A 19,538-nucleotide genomic window follows, 5' to 3' on the forward strand; every position below is an offset into this window, starting at 1 on the left:
ATTGTTTATTTTTTTAAACAAATAAAAAAGCCCAAAAAAAAGACTTCTATTTACTTGTGCTTGTTTATGTGACTGCTTCTTTTATGCGTCTGAATATGTAATAGCCAAGCTTCTCTTCATTTTTGTAGCCTCTGTCTATGACAGATGAAATTCCCCTTGGGAATCAATAAAATGTAACAACATTAATACTATACAAAAATATAAAATTAATGTATTTATTTATTTAAATAATAAGCGACATGTTTAGGCAAAATGTGATGGTTTTGTAGCTTTTTTGACAGTGGCATTTATGAATGAAGTGTGTTTTGTCGCCTTTGAGGACGTGGCGGTTCTTGGCCAATCCAATCAACGATGCTCTCTTGAAGTGGACCAATGAACAAGCGACATCGCATTCGGCTTCTCGTAACCTGATTGGTTGATTTTTGTTCTAGCACAGGAAGTGCATGGGTGTGTTTCCGAGGGGCGGACGTAAGGCTACAGCGACGAACTTTGCAGAAGAAACCGGTGAGTACTCAAAATAAATTGGGTAAAATCTCTAAAAGAATATGGCAAAGTGTATTTCTCCAATAGTGACTTAAAGTGGTCCGTTATGATGGTGCTGACTTATCCGCATTGAGCGCTTTAAATTGCAAGACTAATAGGGGGAAAAACTAGCGGTATCCTGGGTTAGCCAGTCTGCTATTAATGCCTCACCTTGGTATGGATGGTAACGGTCTTAGAAATAACGGTCACAAACTGTTGCTTCTAACTTTAATACAAAAAGGGCAAGATTTAAGTTGTCGAGATAAAAAAAAAAAAAGATTATATCGCTTGCCACGCTAAAGCCAGTATAATGGTGAGCTTTTTTTGATCGCAGGATGATAAAATGACCAAAAATTAGAATATATGGGATAGCAACCCGGCAACTCTGTAAAACCGTTATTAGGTGTGTTTTTGCCAGGTAAACTTGTCTTTTAGATGTGTGAACAGGTAGCTTAACCTCATAAGTTTGCTTAAAAGCTCAAATCTGTGGATGTTTGGAGCAAAAGATCACGCAGCATGTTTTGAAGAGAAATCTGTACTCAATTGCCAGTTTATTAAGTATACCAAGCTTTACGCCGTACAGTAAAAGACAATAACCATGTAATTGATCGCTGTTCAGGAGCATAATGTTTTAGTTTGTAGCGTTACTGGTGATTTACTCACAGGAGTCGGTTTAACGTGATGTGGACATCATATTCATACCTCCATTAAAATGCAGTTAGATTAGGGGGAAAGGGGAAAAAAATCTAAAGCAATTTTAAATCACATTTTTTATGAGATTTTTTTTTTTTTTCATATGCTCCATTAACATGTTTTGGTTTAATACTTTGTTATGTGGAATGACTGTGTAATATGCTGGGAACTGTCGAGTAGATTATGGTAATAACAATGTGTGGAACATCAGCTTCCAGAAAGCAGCAGTAGAACAAATAAAGGATTGCATAAGCTGTGAAAGATTAGCAGTACTTGTGGTATTTGGCTGCCCTTTGAGTCATATACTGGCAACCAGCAATGAATGAATGAAATCAAAAGACAGGATTAGTAATGACTGCATGCTTTCATGCCATGATAAAGAAATGGGTTTAGGAGGATGACAATGGCTTTTTGGTGACTTTTTTTCTCCCCTCCAAACTCCTGATCTAGACGGTGCTCGTACGTGCACAGGATGGAGCTGCGGCCACTCATCATGTGTTTTGCTCTCTGCGTGGTTTACGCCACCAGCAAACCCACAGACAAGAAGGACCGTGTGCACCACGATGAACCTCTCAGCAACCGAGAGCACGATGATACGGAGAACTTTGACTATGACCATGAAGCCTTTCTGGGACAGGAAGAGGCTAAGACTTTTGACCAGCTCACACCAGAAGAGAGCAAGGAGAGGCTCGGGTAACAACACTGTCTTCTGCTTTTTTTTAAAGTCATTGGGGGATGTTTGTAATTACCTGACTACTTTGAGGAATTATGCAGATACAAATGAATCCCAAAATTGGTTGAAAAAGTAATTCTTGTGGTACATTTTGTTTTGATCATGCTTATCTGAGATGACAAAACTTTAGGGGGGGAAAATGAACCTTTTCTAATTTTTCTGCTCTTTCTTTCCAGCATGTTGGTTGAGCGTATAGATGAGGATAAAGATGGTTACGTGACTGTTGAGGAAATGAAGAAGTGGATCAAGCACGCACAGAAGAGGTGGATCTATGATGATGTGGATCGACAGTGGAAGAGTCATGACCTCAATGGGGATAACGTGGTGTCCTGGGAGGAATACAAGAATGCCACTTATGGATACATTCTGGGTACACAGGCAGACAGTTTTCGTTTCATACGTTAGCTTTATTTTTATAGACAAATGTACTTTGCCACTCTTGGACTCACGCTGAAAAATGCTGTGTCTTCTGACTCGCAGATGATCCCGACCCTGAAGATGGCTTCAGCTACAGGCAGATGATGGCTCGTGATGAGAGGAGGTTCAAAATGGCTGACCAGGACAATGACATGAAAGCTAACAAGGAGGAGTTTACAGCCTTCCTTCACCCTGAGGAGTATGACCACATGAAAGACATCGTAGTGCTGGTGAGAAACACACTCACAAAGGTGCTACATACTGAGACCAACTGGATATCTTCCTTATCCTTTCTCACTATGTACTTTTTTTTCTTCTTCTTTTTTTTTAAGGAAACTATGGAAGACATTGACAAGAATGGAGATGGCTTAATTGACCTGGATGAGTACATAGGTGAGTTCTGACAGCCTACCAGCATCATTATTAGTTTGTACCACAAGATTTTTGGTGATTGGAGGAGGCAAACCAACACACATATTAAGTTTTTATTATATTTTATAGGCCACGTTGCATTTCTAGCACTTGCTTCATCACTCAATGTGTTCCTGTCTGTTTGTGGTCTAGGTGACATGTACAACCAGGAGGGAGACACCTCAGAACCTGAGTGGGTGAAGACTGAGAGGGAGCAGTTTACTGAATTCAGAGACAAAAATAAGGACGGGAAGATGGACAAGGAGGAGACCAGAGACTGGATCCTGCCCAGTGACTATGACCACGCTGAGGCTGAGGCCAAGCACCTGGTCTATGAGTCTGATGCAGACAAAGTGAGTACTGTAAAATGTCAAAATTACTTCTTTCTTTCATTTTGTTCCTTGTGACTTTACTTTTATCTGCACCGTGAGTTTAGGTAGAGAAAGTGAAAGTGGACTCATGCCCACACTGGTTATAAAAGTTTTAAGTTTTTGAATATGTAGCAAAATTGACTTGACCTAGTAAATTGTTAAATGTGATCCCAAACACTAGTCGAGACCAGACCAGTCAGCAAGAATATGATCAGCTCATACCAGTGTTCAGAACATACTGGCGTATCTGTAATCAAAACTCAATTGGAGGCCTTTAAAATAGCTTGAAAGGCAGACCATTGTGTTAGTTCAAACATATAGGACAAACTGAATGCCTATAGCAGATGGTTTCTTGTGTTTCTTTTGTCAGGATGGCCGTCTCACCAAAGCCGAAATTGTGGATAAGTATGACCTGTTCGTGGGCAGCCAGGCGACCGACTTCGGGGAGGCGCTGACTCGACACGATGAGTTCTAAAATCCGCCTGCCTCCAAAGACTGTGTGCTCTTCTTGTGTGCCACCTTTTAGCCGTGGAGTGTTTTTTAAACAAGATGAGCTTGTCTAATCGAACGCCACAGACAATAATTTATTTGATTTCTTGAATGTTTCCCATTGCACACACACACACTAACATTCTAAGCAACTTGCACACCATCGGCCAGTGTGAGCTCATGTTAAGCAATGCCTCAGATTGGGATATATAATGCCGGCCTTTGCTCTGCTTCCATACACTACCTTTTTTTTTTTTTTTGCCCATGTCAGGTAAAGAACAAATATATGTTGCAAAATGCTTCATGGAACAGAGTTTTAGTTTGTAGCCTACAGAGCAGCTTGTCACAGCATGTCATTCTGTAGTGCATTAGACTGAAACATAAAGCAGAATTTGTACCATTGCTCTGTAATTGGGCTCAAACTAAACTTTACTTGTACTTTGTTTTTCATTTATTCATATTATTGTGATGCTGGAGTAACAGCTGTTTGTAACAAGGAGGTATATGTTGAATTCCAGTGGCAATGGAGACCATTTGGTCGAGTGCAATACAGTATCATCAGTTGGACCAGGCTTTGTTTGCTAAGCTGGGCCTAAACCTTCCACGTTAACAAAATCTGCACATCCCAACCGAGGTGCTTCGTGTTAGCTGAAGGAATACAGATGAATTTAGGGACTGATGGATGCTTCGTCCTCAATGCTGCCTCCTTTCTTCGGTCTCATCACCTCATTAGTGTGAGTGCGTGTGCGTGCATGTGAATCCGTGTGTACATATTTACTTGTATTCTTGATGACTTGTTTTTTTTTGCTTTTATTGTTACAGTTTTGTTTGATTCAGCTGAACTAATTTGTGTGCCAACCAAAACCTTTGTCCTGTTTTGTAAGCAATTTAGTTTAGAAAAAAATGACGTTTCAACATTTCTTTCCCAGATATGTTTGTCATGTTTGTACTATCACTACTAGCATTTATAACCACTGTTAATAATTTTTATGGTATTATATATGACTTTTTTTTACAAGCTCACTGCAGCGACAGCCTTTCACTAGTGACTTTACTGTAAATAAGTTGTTCAGCAAAGTGAGCACTCTAACAATCAGGTCCAGTTTTTGTGATTGAGAACAAAGTCTCAATAAAAATTAAAATAAAAAAAGGAGTGTTTTGGTTTCTTTATTCTTTTGTGTTGGTTAAGCTGTCAGAAGCTTTCTGCTGTATAACAGCTATTCTCTGGAAAGCTAAACATACCAGTTGCTCAGTTACTGTCTTCTACAAACTTCATATTCCTAATAAATAATCTTATAAAACATTTCATCATATTAAGTGGAAGCTGAAAAATATCAGCGCTCGTATTAACAGTGAAGGAAAAACAGTTCAGAATGTTGACCTGCTTGTTGTCTTCCTTCCACCTTCTTTTTCAGACATTCATTTTCCCTTCTCAGCTCACTATAATACTAATGTTGGTGTTTTTATATACAAAAGTGTCAGAACTGAGCTGAATGCACACAGTATTTAATGAATGCGGCGAAGTCACAAACTATTCAGAATAGGGCGTGATGAATATTAACAATTTATTCAGAAGCTCTTTTCTTTTGAGGTCTTTGTGATCTTTAGATTCACATTCACTTACCTGATGCTACTCATTAGGAGCCTTAACCTTTAAGTTTTTACAGAAAAATGTTTTTTTGGTTTTTTTTTATCCTGCATTGATGTGCAAAAATGTGAGAACAGGATTTATCTGCAGAATATTCAAGACTGAGTGCTGGCCTGCTACACTGACAAACGTATTAAAGGAAGAATCAGTAGTATGCACAACCTTTCACCTTTTGTATCTTTAGATTTCTAGTGTCTATAACCATCTGTCAGTGGCCCATAACGACGAAAACGGAAACCATATCTTTAGACACGCTATGCTGAAAGTTAAACCATGGCCAATTCTGACCTGCCTTTATTTCTGAAGTAGCCCAATAGCACGAGGCTGCCACCAGCGTTTTTCACTGTAGAGATTGCATCTACCAGTTTATGAGTGTTTGCCTGATGCTGTTCTTGCAGTTCCTTCTAATGAGTTCAGTTTTGTCCTGTCAAATCAGAAAAAGCAAGTAAGTCCTTAAAATACTGTTTGGAAATTCAAAGCTTGCTTCCTGTGCTCGAGTAGCTTCTGTAATTAAATTAAAAGAGCATTCAGTATAGCTAACTGTAGGAAGAGTCCCTGTGGTTGTAGAATTAGTTTTGTTTTCTTTCTTTCTTTTCCCCCACATCACAGTTTATGAAGCCATTTTCCTACCAGGAAATAGTTTCTCCTGTTCTGTGGCTTGATAAAGATCTACAGAAGTTCCTTGGCTTTTTTCCCACTGACATGCAGTGTATGTTGACATAGATCTGAAAAGGTCCATCAGAATGGAGCCTTTAAGAGTAGATGAACAGATTGGGTACTGATGGCGCTGAGTGTTTGAAATACTGAGAGATTGAAACTTCAGATGTGTCCATGCCTGTTGTAACATGTGCTCCCCTGTTCTCTTTGATTTCAAACTGATGTTCCGTGATGAATGTAAACATATTTTATACTAATTTTATGTAAGTACATTCATAACTGTAAATCTCTTCTCATCAAAATTCATAACGCTGTGGAACCTTAGATGTACAGGTAAGTGGCTTTTCAAATGTGGCTGTGCTTTGCACTGTGACTTTAAATGTAGATTTTGTACTTGTGTCATGTGATGGCAGCTGCTGGGGTTTTAACAGCTGCAAAAAGACGTCACTGACTGGAATGTGACCAGAAAATCAGACATTTGCTGTGATTATCCCTTTGAACATTCTGATTACTGATAAACGATCATCATCAAGTATGTGTTGTGCTCTTTGCCACAACATGTACATAAACTGGAGCTGCATTTATCCCTGTGGATTTAAATGTTAGCCTTACATAGTCCTCTGATATTACAGCAAGTGTTTTGCTTGTGAATGGTACACCCACAGCAACACCACCGATCCCCCATGTTCAGTCTGGATGGAATTTTAGCAGCACTTTTCACTGAGATTTGTGTATATTTATCTTTTTGAAATATATTTCACATATTTCATCATATTCAGGATAAACTCGTATATTTGGTTCTGTTGTTAGTGTGAAATGTTTGGACAACAAAATCTCAATTTATGCTTACATTTGTTTTAAAACAGTGTGTTCTTTATTTGTATTGCATTTTCATGGTATCCTTATTATCTTATTTAGACTATGACTACTGTATGTGTTATGAATGGATCAGCATGGTGTATTTCATGCTACATGTTACACGTTACATGTTGTTTTACATATAGACTAATAAGCCACAACTTTCAAACCATGTGTCAAAATATCATGGAGGTTCCTCTTGTGTTACTAAAACATTATTCAGAAAAATTGACTCCAGGTCTTCGGTACATCACGGATGTTCAGTAAGATTAGTATGTGAAGAGTCCAAGTCATTAACTTAGCCTCTTTGTCATGTTTGTGGGAGCCTCTGTGAGCTTCATTCTGCTTAAGGAGGCCACTGCTGCCAGGGAGTGCCATCTCACTGGCTAGGTTTCCTTAATCTGCAGCTATGCAACTATTTGGGTGAGTGGCACCATCAAAGCAACAGGACTCAGGATTTCCAAGGAGAACATTGCACTTTGGTTTTAATGTTGTAGCTTATTAGTGCAAACACATGCAGGCCTTTTTTGACGTGGCCCTTCAAGTGCGCTGTGTATACACCCAGTCTTCATTTATGCCTTCAGAACAGCAGAGCCAGCCTTTTGTGCTTCTTTGTTTCTCCATGATTTCTCCATCTTCGTCTTACCTGCTCCATCTTCTGTCGCCCGCCTGCGATATCATAGTGACATCACTTACTAAATGTGATAAAAATGGGATTACAACGAGCCATCACTCTCAGCAGCTCTTCTTCGTCTGACTCTAACTCACCCTCACTGTTCTTGTCTGCATCTTCATCTCCCAGAAAACCATCATCATCCTCCCCCACCCTGCGGTCATCTTGGGTGTTTCCCGAGTTTGTCGATGCCCTTCTTTCCTCAGGATGACTGCTACTGTCTGCTGTCTGACGCTCTGATTCTATTTCATCCAGTGACGTAGAGGGTTGGTACACCTCTGTGCTCAGAGCTACCGCCGTTCGCTCTGGTGTTTCTGGTGGCGTCTCAGTGGGAGAGGTATCTATATGTACCAATGTGGCTTTTAAAGGGACATCCTCTGGGGTGGGTGGGGGTGTGCTTGTCTGCCTGGGGATGGATGTGGACAATAAAGGCGAATATGAGGGCGTCTTCACGCGAGATTTACGAAAGGGTTTGTCAATTTCTGCTGAAGCAATTCGGGTACGACTGAATGGAATACTGGATTGAGAGGAGGGGCTAGTTGTTGGGTCAACAAGATCATCATTGGAGCCTGTTTCCATATCCGGGCATGTTACAGGTGGAGTTGTATCAGCATCATCGGTTTCAGGGCTTGGGCTGATGTTAGATTGTTCCTCAATAGACTCCGGGTTTGATTCTGGTGGGATAGCAGGTGTTTTGTTGGGTGGAGCAGCACCCTGAGTTTTATCTGTTGGGCTCACATTTGCAAGGGCTGTAAAAGTGGGCGAAATGCAAGATATGTTGGTTGGTGTAGAAACATTATTGTCGAAGGTTACAGTTTCAGTGGGGATGGAGCTGGTGTCAGGTACAGCTGTATCTGTGGGTGGGGTCAGTTCTTGACAGGGGGTACATCCTTGTTGGATGTAGATTCCTGGGTTTTCAGTAAAGCTGAAGGAAGGATTGTAAGTTCCATATTCTTCACTGCTGTAGGGTACTTCCTCCGTTTGTGGCATAGTATTATGATGACTCATCTGAGGAGTGATTACATTCATCAGATCAACACACAGAGGAATAAAGCTACTTTTTGCACAGAGACACAAAGACGGTGCAAGCAAATCATCCTGAGCAAGATTATTTGAATATGCAGATTGCCCTCGAGTCTCACAGACTTATAAAATACTCTGAATATTCAAATACTGTATAAACTTTAACATTAGAAATAGTAGATTTGACAAACAGGGTCCATGTGACATTTCTTGACCACACCTTTTGTGCGTGTTATTCTGTAATAGGAAGTTTGAGTTAAATCTGCAGATGAAGGCCATGAGATGGGGTTGGAAATTTTGGAACTAGTGAGGAAGTTGTATCTTGTATTTACATGAATTTTATTATTTATTCAGTTTTGTAAAACCTGATCATTTACTTTTAGCAGAATTAGAAGAGTTCAGATGTAAAACTGTAATTAAATCCCTTAGTTGGTTTTGGATAGAAGATAAATATGCTATAAAAGTAACATTAAAAGGACAAGCAGTTTTTACTAAAGGAAAAAAATATGGTGAGGATACAGATAACTCTAAAACAAAACAAACAAACAAACAAACAAACAAACAAACAAACAAACAAACAAACAAACAAACAAACAAACAAACAAACAAACAAACAAACAAACAAACAAACAAACAAACAAACAAACAAACAGGCCACTCACCAGCTGGAACCACCGTAAGCTCTGTGGGAGTAAATGCCAGAATATTTTGGATCACATTCAGACAAATAAAACAATGTTCATTTTAATTTTAGTAAATATTTTAGTCATAAATTATCTTACGATATTGGGATGTTTGCCTTGTGCTACACAGCCTCTCTCCAATGGGCCTCTCTTTCCCTTCTGTTTCTTCTTCAGCCACATCAGTATAGACAGGACACATCCAAGTGCAGTCATAAACAGCATGCTCAGAAACAACGCTTTACCCACTGTGCAGCCGATCACGTGATCACCTCGCAGTGGACCATAGGGGACTGGGGCAAACAAAGTAAAACATGAAGTGCCTGTTTTAGTCTGCAGGATTATTAGCAATCAGCAGTGTATACAAGTGTGCAGATGGGTCACCTTACTTGGTTGCCCTTCAGGTAACACCTCCACAACTACGGTAGCAAACGTGGCATCACCTGATTCCTGATCTACAGCCATAACCTGCAAAGTAGTTTAATGACATCATTATCTTATTTACATGCATCTTTTATGAGATTTTCGTGGAAGACAGAGGGCAAGTGGAGCACAGAAAACATGATTCACATAGACCTAATATAAACTCGCCTATGTTATTAGTAACTACAGGGAGACACTGGTTGTAATATTTTAGCCAATCGATTTTACATCGTTACATATTGGTTACATTACATTACATTACAATTTTAGTATATAAAGACAATGTTATTGAATATATATGAACTATTTTATACTACTTTATTTAAATTCTCTGTAATGTATGATTCAATTCAAACAGTTGTTTAAAAAGTGCTAAATGTAAGTAACACAACATAAGGTTTGTAGCCTGTACAGTTTCGAGGCTCACCTCCAGAACATATTCCTGTTCTGGTTTGAGTTCGCTGGTCTTGGCTATCAGGAGACCCTCCTGTGTGACTTGATAGATGTCTGTGTGATTGGATGTGGGATTGAAGGTGAAGTAGATCATTGGATTGAAACCCTGTGAGTTTGTGGAGAAAAAAGGTGACGCATTACAGACTGCACTGACCATCGGCAGCATGGTTGTATCTGTGCATGTCACAGTGCATACTTGGTTAAAATCTTGGTCGTGTACATGTAGCACTAGTGCTTTGCTACCGTAAGTATCGACCAGAGAGGCTGGACTTTTTCCTGCCACTACAAAGCCACGATATTCAGGCTTGTCAAACTCTGGAGAAAACTGGTTCGCTGCCAGAACTCGGACCAACACTGTAGCAACAGAATACTTCCTGGGGTCGTTATCCTGATATGCCTGGGTGAATGACATAGAGACAAAAAGCCACAGTAATGAGATTGGTACTGAAAAAGACGTCATACATTTTAAACCTGCCACTTACAGTGTGTTTGAGCCTTACCATGACCTGAAGACACAGCAGTGGAGTTATGAGCCTGTCTCTCACCCCTCGAGTGAGCCTCGTCTCACCTGTCAGCCTGTCCATCGTGAAATGTTCATCATCATCTCCTGCAACCCAGAAAAACCCAGTTACAGATACAAACACAGAACATTTTTAAATACTGATTTGTGTTGCTGGTTATCTTACCTGACAGGATGGTGTAACTCAGTGAAGAGTTGAGTCCTCTGTCTCCATCCACTGCATGAATGGGACCAGGAGAAAAGTCCAACAAAATGTCCTGCAATATTATACATATTTGTTCAAATCAGCTCTAATAAAGTTGTAACCCGGCCACTGGATCTGAGTCTTGTTTGGACTGTGACAGGGAATTACAAAAATGCCAGATAACATAAAAAAGTTTGATAGAATCTAAATAAAAAATAAAGGAAATTCAGCATTACATAGAAGCATATGTTTTTTTTAATTTAATATCCTTTGTTTTGTTTTTTAAGAAAATAAAGCTCAGAGCATTATCTTGGGTGTTTTGATCTGCTAAAACTAACATTTTGGACTTTGTCAGCTTTAAGTTTACCAAGCTCTGAGCGACTGATAGCCACGCACTGTGTAGCTCAGATGACATGTGTGTGCCATCTGTGAGGGAGGGTTTAGCACCTGACCTCTTCCCCCTCAGTGACGTTGACCGTGTACACAGGGCTGGTGCAGATTTGATTAGTCTCCTGGAAAAGCCACGTGCAGGGCAGGAACTGTGGGTATTGGTCATCTCCATCTTGGACAGTGATGGTGGTACTGGTGCTGATATTGTAGTGCTCAGCAGTGTTCATTTCCTGAAATAAAGACAAGTCAAATATATTACACTGGTCATGAAGCATGAAATACAGTGAAGCTTTTCTTACAGTCTTACAATCAGGAGAACCAGTGAATCAAATCTTGATTGTATTTTTATTTTATTTTTGGGGATAAAAAACAATCTAGCAACATATGTATATATTTGCACAATTACTCACGTGATTAGAATCAAAGAAATATAAATTAAATAAATGTACATACTGATGCATAGATGGTGACAGTAAGCACAGTTTTTGTCTCATAGTCTAGAGGCTTGGCCAGCACCACCTCTCCACTGTTTGGTAGATCAATTTTGAAATATTCAGCATCAGGCTGTGGAATACACACAAATACATCAACAATGATAAATTGTTTGTTTATGTTTCCAATTTTTATTTAAAAGGTAGAAAAATACAACTTACGGATGCCTGGTCAATTGAGTAAATGATGTTGTCATTATCGGCATCTGTGGCCTGGACAGTAAATACCACAGTATTCACTGCAGTCAGCTTGAAAACACAGACAGGCAGAGAAGCACTTGAGGCAGCAGGAGTGGAATTTTTAATTGTAATATACACATGCAGAGATTTGCGTGCGTGTATTTTTGAAAGCACTATACCTCACTGATAATAAGAGTCTGGATTGTGTTTTCTGCAAACACAGGTGAATTATCATTCTCATTAAGAATCTTCACCAGGACGCTGTAAACACTCTAAAATAACAGCAAAAAGACACACATATATTCAGCTTTGAATCTGGAATGATACAAAGAGGAATTATGAGTAAAATGATGGAAGACAGTGTACCAGAAGGATGCCGTCCTCATGACATGTCAATTCAGCTATTAGGATGGGTCCCAGTGCCTAAAAGATGTAAAACAAGAGGCGAAAGGCAGAGCTTTTCATTCAGTGATATGATAACATTGTTAAACATAGCTGTCAAAACCACACATTTCAAATGGAGTCCCTTTCCAAATCAGAAACTTTGTAACCAGAGTCCATCAAAGACACTTATAGAGAAGCTAAGCAGGGTTGGGCCTGGTTAGTACTTCTGTTGATGTTCAGGGTTATTTTTCAAATCTTAATTTAGGCCATTTCTCTTTATTCAGTAAACAGGACATAAGAGTCATGTGAGCACTCAATACATGTCTAATAACATGAAACATTAATTTGTATAAAGGGATTTTAAATAAATTTAAAAGAATAGACTTGTTGTAATCATAGTTTTTAAGCTGATTTGTGTAGAGTTTTTGAGTTGATTATTAAATATGTAAAGAGTCTTTCCATTCTATAATGATTTATATAATATATAACTTAGATTTGGCCTGCATTTGGATAACTTAATGCTATAAAGTATGAAATTATAACATTTCTTTCACTGCAGCAATTACATATTTAAAATAAACACATAGATATGTGGAGATTTATGCATTGACCACTTTGTTAGGTGCTGCCTGTAAATACAAACTAATCAGCCAATCACATCAGAATGGGGAAGAAAGGTGATTTAATTGATTTTGAACACAGCATGGTTGTCTGTGCCAAATGGGCTGGTCTGGCGTCAACAATAAAAAAGAAGAAAATAAAATCCCTTATTAATGCCAGAGGTCACAGGAGAATGGGCAGACCATGCTGGATTTTGAAGCAGATGGTTACAGCAGCAGAAGACTACACCTATATCTGTCAGCTGAGACTACAGTTTGCACAGTTTTAACAAATTGGACAACAGAAAAGTGGAAAAACGTTGCCTGATCTGATGATTATCAATTTCTGCTGTGACATTCAGAATTTGATATAAAACAACATGAAACCATGGATCCAGTAATCTATGCTAGTGATGGTGATGTGATGGTGTGGGGGGTATTTTCTTGGCACAATATGGTCTCCTCGGTATCAACAGATCATTGTTTAAATGTCACAGTCTACATGAGTATTGTTGCTGACCATGTCCATCCCTTTATGACGACAGCATACCCATTTTTGTTGGCTGATTCCAGCGGGATAATGCACCATGTCACAAAGCTAAAATCATCTAGTTTTTTGAATATGAAAGTAATGGCCTCCACAGCTAACAGATCTCTATCCAACAGAGAACATTTGGGATTTAGTGTGACAGGAGATTCATATCATAGATAGATTCATATCATATCATAGATGTACAACAATCAACAAATCTGCAGCAACTGTGTGATGCTATCATGTCATTTGTTCACAGATCAACCCATTTCCTTCTGTTTATTAAGTTCAGGATTGTTGGGGTTATATGTATTATAAATATTATAGCTTCTTCCTTCTGAAGTCTCTGAGAGAGAGATAATCTAGCTGACCCATTAACAGTTGCCATGATGTAAGAGGATGACAGTAAGAGAGGTTGGGTTTGGGCCAGGAAGGAGATAGTGAGGTTCAACATGTGTTTGTTCCAAATACAGTTTCTTTAGTGTGGCTCAAGGCCACTACAAAAAGTAAATTACACATCTAAATATTTCTGCCTTGTAGACAGCTCAGTTATCAGTGCCATTACCTCTCTGTCAAGCACCCGGTCAGCTGACGTGTTGAGCCGGATGTTGCTTCCATCCAAGAAAAACCAATGTGCATCCTTTCCAATTAGGCTCCACTGCACTCCCTCCATTGTGGTGTCAGCCATTAACTCAGCAACAATCTCTCCCCAAACTGTGTTTTCTTTGATTGCTGCAGATACATTCTGGCCGTCCAAACATCCACCCCAGCCTGACATTCCTGTGCCAAACACAAACACACACTTGAACACATAGACGGGGGGTTAAAGCTTCATTAAGTGTGACCTATAACTTAAGCTTTTGGCTTGACTGTGAGGTGGTTGCACCTGTGACTGTGCGAAGATACAAGAGAACCAGCAGCAAGCAGACTGGAACCCTGGCAGTTGGTCCAGTGAGGGCCATTCCTGGGTTAGGACTCAGGAGCCAGTTCTGCCTGAGTCAAGGCAGAGAAAGAGCAAAAAACAATTAACTAAACATAGTCATTGTTATTAGTGTGTCACATTCAGTTATTCTCTTTAGGTTAAGAGTGTGACATGATACCCAAACACAAATACACTCTACTCTCCCTTATAAATCCAGTTTAATAAACTTAAATTGGGTTTCAGTTGGGGTTTCTTCAATCAGAAAGAGCAGACTAGTAATAGTAATAGTAGTAGTTGGCTACATGTTTCTCTAACATGCTTTCCTTACTTTTATTCCCAGTTCATCTGCAGACATGTAATCTTAACTCTACTCTGTCAGTGCTGGTAATACTCACATGCCTCCTGTATTGGGGATTTCTAAAGAATTTTTTACTATTCATCAGTGTTCTCATTACATTGTCTTATATCAGAAATACTAACAACTCCCATTTTTTTTAATCAGAGTTAAGGAATCGCTGGATTTTTAAAATTTTTTTTTTAGCAGCATCTCTACCTTGACCTTGTTTACTATACCACCAAATAGTTTAACTGTGGGTCTGCGATGCTCTTGAGTAACTGTTTGGATCTGTGAGCACATCCCACTGAAATAACAACTTTACCGCTTATATGAAGTAAAATAAACACACAGAAGCCTGCCTTTACACACTCATCTGAACAGTTTGTTTTATAGATCAAGATTGATCTGCCATCCACACTGTTTGCTAAACTTCGGCTGACTGACCTGTTGTTGTCAAATCCGCTGAAGCTAGTTGGTCAGTCTGCATATCCTCCTGACTTCTGATGGACGTGGCATGTCTGAGTCTCAAAACCCCAAAAATCCACCAAACATGGTTAAGAAAGACAGAGTGGTGCTTTCAAAAATAAAAATAAGTGACAGCAACAGGTAAAACACACGCATACACACACATTGACACCGCCCTCCCCACATACATTAAAAAGCAGACAGCAGCTTATGTGTGTCCGGGGATAAATGCCAGCTCAGAGGCTAAAGGCTGAGGGCGTGGCTTACCTGGCCAAAGTGGAAAACGCCAAAGAGATTAGAGATGACAGGAACCTGACAATGAGGTCAGAGACTGGGGTCACAAGTGAATTCAAGAGATTTGTATGATACTCTGAGACTGAGACTCTTCACCTTTATAGACATTGTGTCTGGCAAACTCAGCTGTCAGTTTGTTCCTGTATTACAGAGCATAACAAGAACATCATTTTGTTTAGTACATTAGGTCTAGGATGGTCATACATAGATTTAAATTTCAGGCTATGAGATAGTTTAGAAATTTTTAAAAGATTCTAAAAATTTTCTTTGGCAATACAGCTCGTCCCTGCTGGATTTGTTCAATTAGCAATTAATGTGTGACAACTAATAGACCCTGACAAGGGATTAGCTGTTCATCTTCTGGAGATTAACCCACATGTCTTTACACACTTATCTCAGCACACCCATGCAAAAAAACAAACAGAAAAACAGAGCCTCACAAAACAATAAAATTAAGGAGTGTGTACACATGCCTTTTGGGATCTGGACTGGGACAAAAAATCAGCCCGGGCATTTTGACTAGTGACTGGCCCACCATGGTATTATAGGAAAAGCCATAAAGCCTTTATAATAAACTACACCATCCTCCCTATTCTGGTATTCTAAACAGTACTTAGAAAAAATATATAACAACATAATTTATAATTAGATATACCTAACTAATAGGGTTGCCAACTCCCAGCAAAAAAACAAAAGAAAAAAAATAGGGAACCACTCCCCCACCCTCTGCCTCAAGATGCTTAATTGACAAAACCGATTTTAATTTAATGCACGTATAAAACAAATGCACAGAAATTTATTATTTTTCTCCAGTATTTAAATAGATTCATCAACTTTCTTCAACAGAATTGCAGACTGCACAGATGGTACCTTCCCAAAGGAAAGAATACTATAACTTACCCTAGGGTATATACTAGACTTAATATTTACTGAATACAATAATGGATTTCTATACATTTTACATCAGATGGAAACTTTGGCTGTAAGATTCAGATAATTATTTATTAAAAGCTAGACATTTTAAATAAGAATAAGGAAGAAAAGTATTTCTTTGTGCCCCCCTTTCCCTGTTAATGCCCTACCTGCCCCCCCTGGCAAAACATTGCTAGACCCGCCCCTGCACAGCTACCAGCGTCAGCTACGTAAAAAAAGGATCCTGGTGTTATTTGTCTCTCAGAAACAGTTCATAACTTCCCTTCAACTCATTCATGTCACCTAAAAGGTAAACCTGTTTCTCCATCACCTGTTCAGCTCTGATGATTCAGTAAGGACATCTCCTGGTTTCATCTTCATGTTTCCCTCTCACCACATATCCAAACGGATATCATGACCAGCAGCTTTACAGCTGTGGCTCCAGCAAACATCAGCTGATACTAGAAAGTAATATTAAATAAATTCTAATAACAGCTGATCAAGCTTAAACGTGCTGCTGTTGTTTAGCGTGACCTCCGCCGGTTTCCTCTTTCTGGCGCAGAGAGAAAAGCCGATCAGCTGATCATTGATCAGTTTCATGATTGAATTAGCAACTTTCTAGCTGAAGTAGTACGGGACAAATCGCGTTCCTTTTCACCTCAACTTTAAAGTTCGACCCCCTCGGCTGTAATTGGTCCAGTCCAGAGTCGATCATGACCAACTGGCCAATCCACCACTATTCATTTATACCGTTAAAAAAAGAAAAGAAATAAAACCCCATCGGCCCATAAAAACGAAAAATCACGAGCGGCCCATATGACGGATGGCCAGTTCAGCCCTGAGTGACAGCCTCAAAGGGGGAAAAAACGGCTCAAGACTGTTTAATCTGTATCTTATGTGCACTATACATCACTATATCACAATAATTTTTCATATCATATGATTGTTCCTAGAAGCTTTCAATCGTATTAGTGTGTTTTAATAAGTTAGAATATTCATTTAATATCAACAAAAGACTTAAATTGGATCAAAAAAGGTTATATTGTGTTTATCTCATCAGCCATGACTGAATATAGCCACTGGATGTCAGCAAAGATGTGGTTAAAATAGGAGGCAAGTCAAAGAGTTGACTTTCAAAGCTAAAGTACCCAAACTTTTGCTTCTTTTCAGAATGAGTGTATTTTTCTTGTAATAGACTTAAATACTTGCTGTGATTAAGGGAAGGATAAACCATTTATAATTGTGCAATTGTGTTTCTCTCAATAGTAAAATTGTAAGTAAGTTTATTTTATTGTGTTTTTGACTCAAAACAGCTTTATAGAGGTAAATAAATAAAAAGACAACTTCTGAAGATTGAACCTCATATCTTTAGACACTTGTCTCAGCACACCCATGCAAAAAATCAAAAAACAAAAAATACCTGAATCCTCCCTTAGTTATGCTGCAATAGAGGTAGGCTGCCGGGGGATTCCCATGATGCATTGAGTTTTTCCTTTCCAGTCACCTTTCTCACTCACTATGTATTAATAGACCTCTCTGCATTGAATCATATCTGTTATTAACCTCTGTCTCTCTTCCACAGCATGTCTTTTATCCTGTCTTCCTTCTCTCACCCCAACCGGTCACAGCAGATGGCCGCCCCTCCCTGAGTCTGGTTCTGCCGGAGGTTTCTTCCTGTTAAAAGGGAGTTTTTCCTTCCCACTGTCGCCAAAGTGCTTGCTCATAGGGGGTCATATGATTGTTGGGGTTTTCTCTGTATCTATGAAGCGCCTTGAGGCGACTTTTGTTGTGATTTGGCGCTATATAAATAAAATTGAATTGAATTGAGTAGTGAAAGCCATATGTTTAATATAAAATATATGTGTTCATACTCTTTTTTCTATTGCAATTATCAATTATTTTTGAGTAGACTAAAGGCAGTGTATGGCCCAGGGGGACAGTTTCCATCCAACAAATGACCCCAGTCAGATCGGCACATGCGAGGTGTAAGAGACAAATTCTGGATATTAGTATTAGTGTTTGTAATATTAAAATAAGTTTATCTAATGTTAGGCTGATATGCCTCTGACAAAATATTGGATATGCTCTTTTGTTCTCTAGTTAATGGCATCATCATATACATGTAGGTAGTGCCTCAGTACTGTGGAGCAAACATATTACACCAAGTAATAGATGAACAATTAAATGACAGAAAAGTTCCTGTGTTTTCCACTCTCTGTAACAGAAATTTCAGTTGATTACAATGTGTCCACAGTAAAATAAATAAAAAGTAAAAATCAATCAATCAATAAAATAGGACATCTAAAATATTTTTTGCTTTATAATGGCACGATAGTCGGGACAAAGAGCTACCAAACCTTTTTCTATAATTTTACACATTTTATTTTGCCCAGAGAGTCATTTTGACATTTATTTCATTAAATAGAACAGCCTTTCTTTAACATGTAGTAAAACACACACATCCAGCTGAAATTGCATTTTTTTTTTCTTATATTGAGATATTACAGGGACTATAGGTGGAGCTAAACGTATTTACACTGACAGAAAGGGTTTTTTTCTGGCCTGGACAACTTAAGATTAAAGTGCACTGTATGTGCACAGCCTTATATGCCCCCTAGAGCTCTTACATCGGGTGATCTTTTGCTCTTGGCCACACCAAGGTCGAGGCTGGTTCTTAGAAGTGATCGTGCATTTGCGGTCGTGGCGCCTAAATTGTGGAATGATTTGCCTCTCCACATTAGACAGGCTCCTACCCTCAACCTTTTTAAATCCTATCTTAAAACACATTTCTATTCACTGGCTTTTAATACTGCACGAGAGTCATGTACTTATTTATTTGTCGTTAGCTATTTGTCATTGATGTTAATTGATATTTCTATTTTATTGTGTGTTATTTTATTGTGTAATTTGTATGTTTGTACAGCACTTTGGTCAACACCACTGTTGTAATTAAAAGTGCTATATAAATAAATAAAATAAACGTGGCTCCAAGTGTAAAATGAGTTTGACCTCCCTGATTGTAGTGTTAAACTGTACGGCTGTGACAGGAAATGGCCACTGGATGTCAGCAGAGAATGAGAATGATTAAATATCCTTATTTGCTTTAATTAAGGTATTAATAAATCAGTGATTTAATAATATAACCTTTTTTTGCTGTATATTCACGTAATAGTAAAGTTGTAAGTTTTATTTCTATTGTGGGAAAAGGAAGAAAAAGAGAAGTCACAAATGCTTTATAGAGGCAAATAAATTTTTTTAAAAAAAAAAACAACCCACT

At 38.8% G+C, this 19,538-nt stretch overlaps 2 protein-coding genes across 3 annotated transcripts; one reads left to right on the top strand and one right to left on the bottom strand.

The window, feature by feature from the left end:
- Window positions 1-407: 407 nt before the first annotated feature.
- calub (calumenin b) lies at window positions 408-4,778 on the top strand. Of its 2 annotated transcripts, XM_084933281.1 has the most exons (7): window positions 408-504; window positions 1,666-1,908; window positions 2,125-2,318; window positions 2,429-2,595; window positions 2,698-2,758; window positions 2,930-3,129; window positions 3,518-4,777. In XM_084933281.1, the coding sequence occupies exons 2-7, from the start codon at window positions 1,688-1,690 to the stop codon at window positions 3,620-3,622; spliced, it is 948 nt and encodes a 315-aa protein (XP_084789407.1). In that variant the 5' UTR covers window positions 408-504; window positions 1,666-1,687; the 3' UTR covers window positions 3,623-4,777. The 2 variants fall into 2 exon arrangements, with proteins under 2 accessions (XP_084789407.1, XP_084789408.1); XM_084933282.1 differs by lacking the exon at window positions 408-504 and having other exon boundaries at window positions 3,518-4,778.
- Window positions 4,779-6,792: 2,014 nt separating this feature from the next.
- Window positions 6,793-15,259, bottom strand: LOC146382554 (uncharacterized). Its single transcript, XM_084933288.1, has 16 exons — window positions 15,035-15,259; window positions 14,218-14,324; window positions 13,897-14,111; window positions 12,183-12,239; window positions 11,996-12,088; window positions 11,799-11,885; window positions 11,599-11,709; window positions 11,208-11,375; window positions 10,738-10,828; window positions 10,552-10,658; window positions 10,248-10,448; window positions 10,026-10,157; window positions 9,565-9,643; window positions 9,278-9,468; window positions 9,158-9,178; window positions 6,793-8,480 (listed from the first exon to the last, which is right to left on the bottom strand). Exons 2-16 carry the CDS (start codon window positions 14,291-14,293, stop codon window positions 7,488-7,490), a joined length of 2,622 nt encoding a protein of 873 aa, XP_084789414.1. The 5' UTR covers window positions 14,294-14,324; window positions 15,035-15,259; the 3' UTR covers window positions 6,793-7,487.
- Between the last annotated feature and the right edge of the window lie 4,279 nt (window positions 15,260-19,538).

The sequence above is a fragment of the Perissodus microlepis genome, chromosome 7, assembly GCF_051167445.1.
Source record: "Perissodus microlepis isolate ML-2025 ecotype Zambia chromosome 7, ASM5116744v1, whole genome shotgun sequence".
In the NCBI taxonomy this organism is placed as follows: Eukaryota; Metazoa; Chordata; class Actinopteri; order Cichliformes; family Cichlidae; genus Perissodus; species Perissodus microlepis.

Bases quoted from the DNA above. Each gene is read 5' to 3' on its own strand.
- calub (XM_084933281.1), top strand. From the start codon at position 1,688: ATGGAGCTGCGGCCACTCATCATGTGTTTTGCTCTCTGCGTGGTTTAC. The intron at 1,909-2,124 runs GTAACAACACTG...CTTTCTTTCCAG, and splicing joins GAGAGCAAGGAGAGGCTCGG to CATGTTGGTTGAGCGTATAG. The intron at 2,319-2,428 runs GTACACAGGCAG...TCTGACTCGCAG, and splicing joins CACTTATGGATACATTCTGG to ATGATCCCGACCCTGAAGAT.
- LOC146382554 (XM_084933288.1), bottom strand. From the start codon at position 14,293: ATGGCCCTCACTGGACCAACTGCCAGGGTTCCAGTCTGCTTGCTGCTG. The intron at 12,089-12,182 runs GTACACTGTCTT...CTGTTATTTTAG, and splicing joins ATGAGGACGGCATCCTTCTG to AGTGTTTACAGCGTCCTGGT. The intron at 11,886-11,995 runs GTATAGTGCTTT...TGTGTTTTCAAG, and splicing joins AGACTCTTATTATCAGTGAG to CTGACTGCAGTGAATACTGT.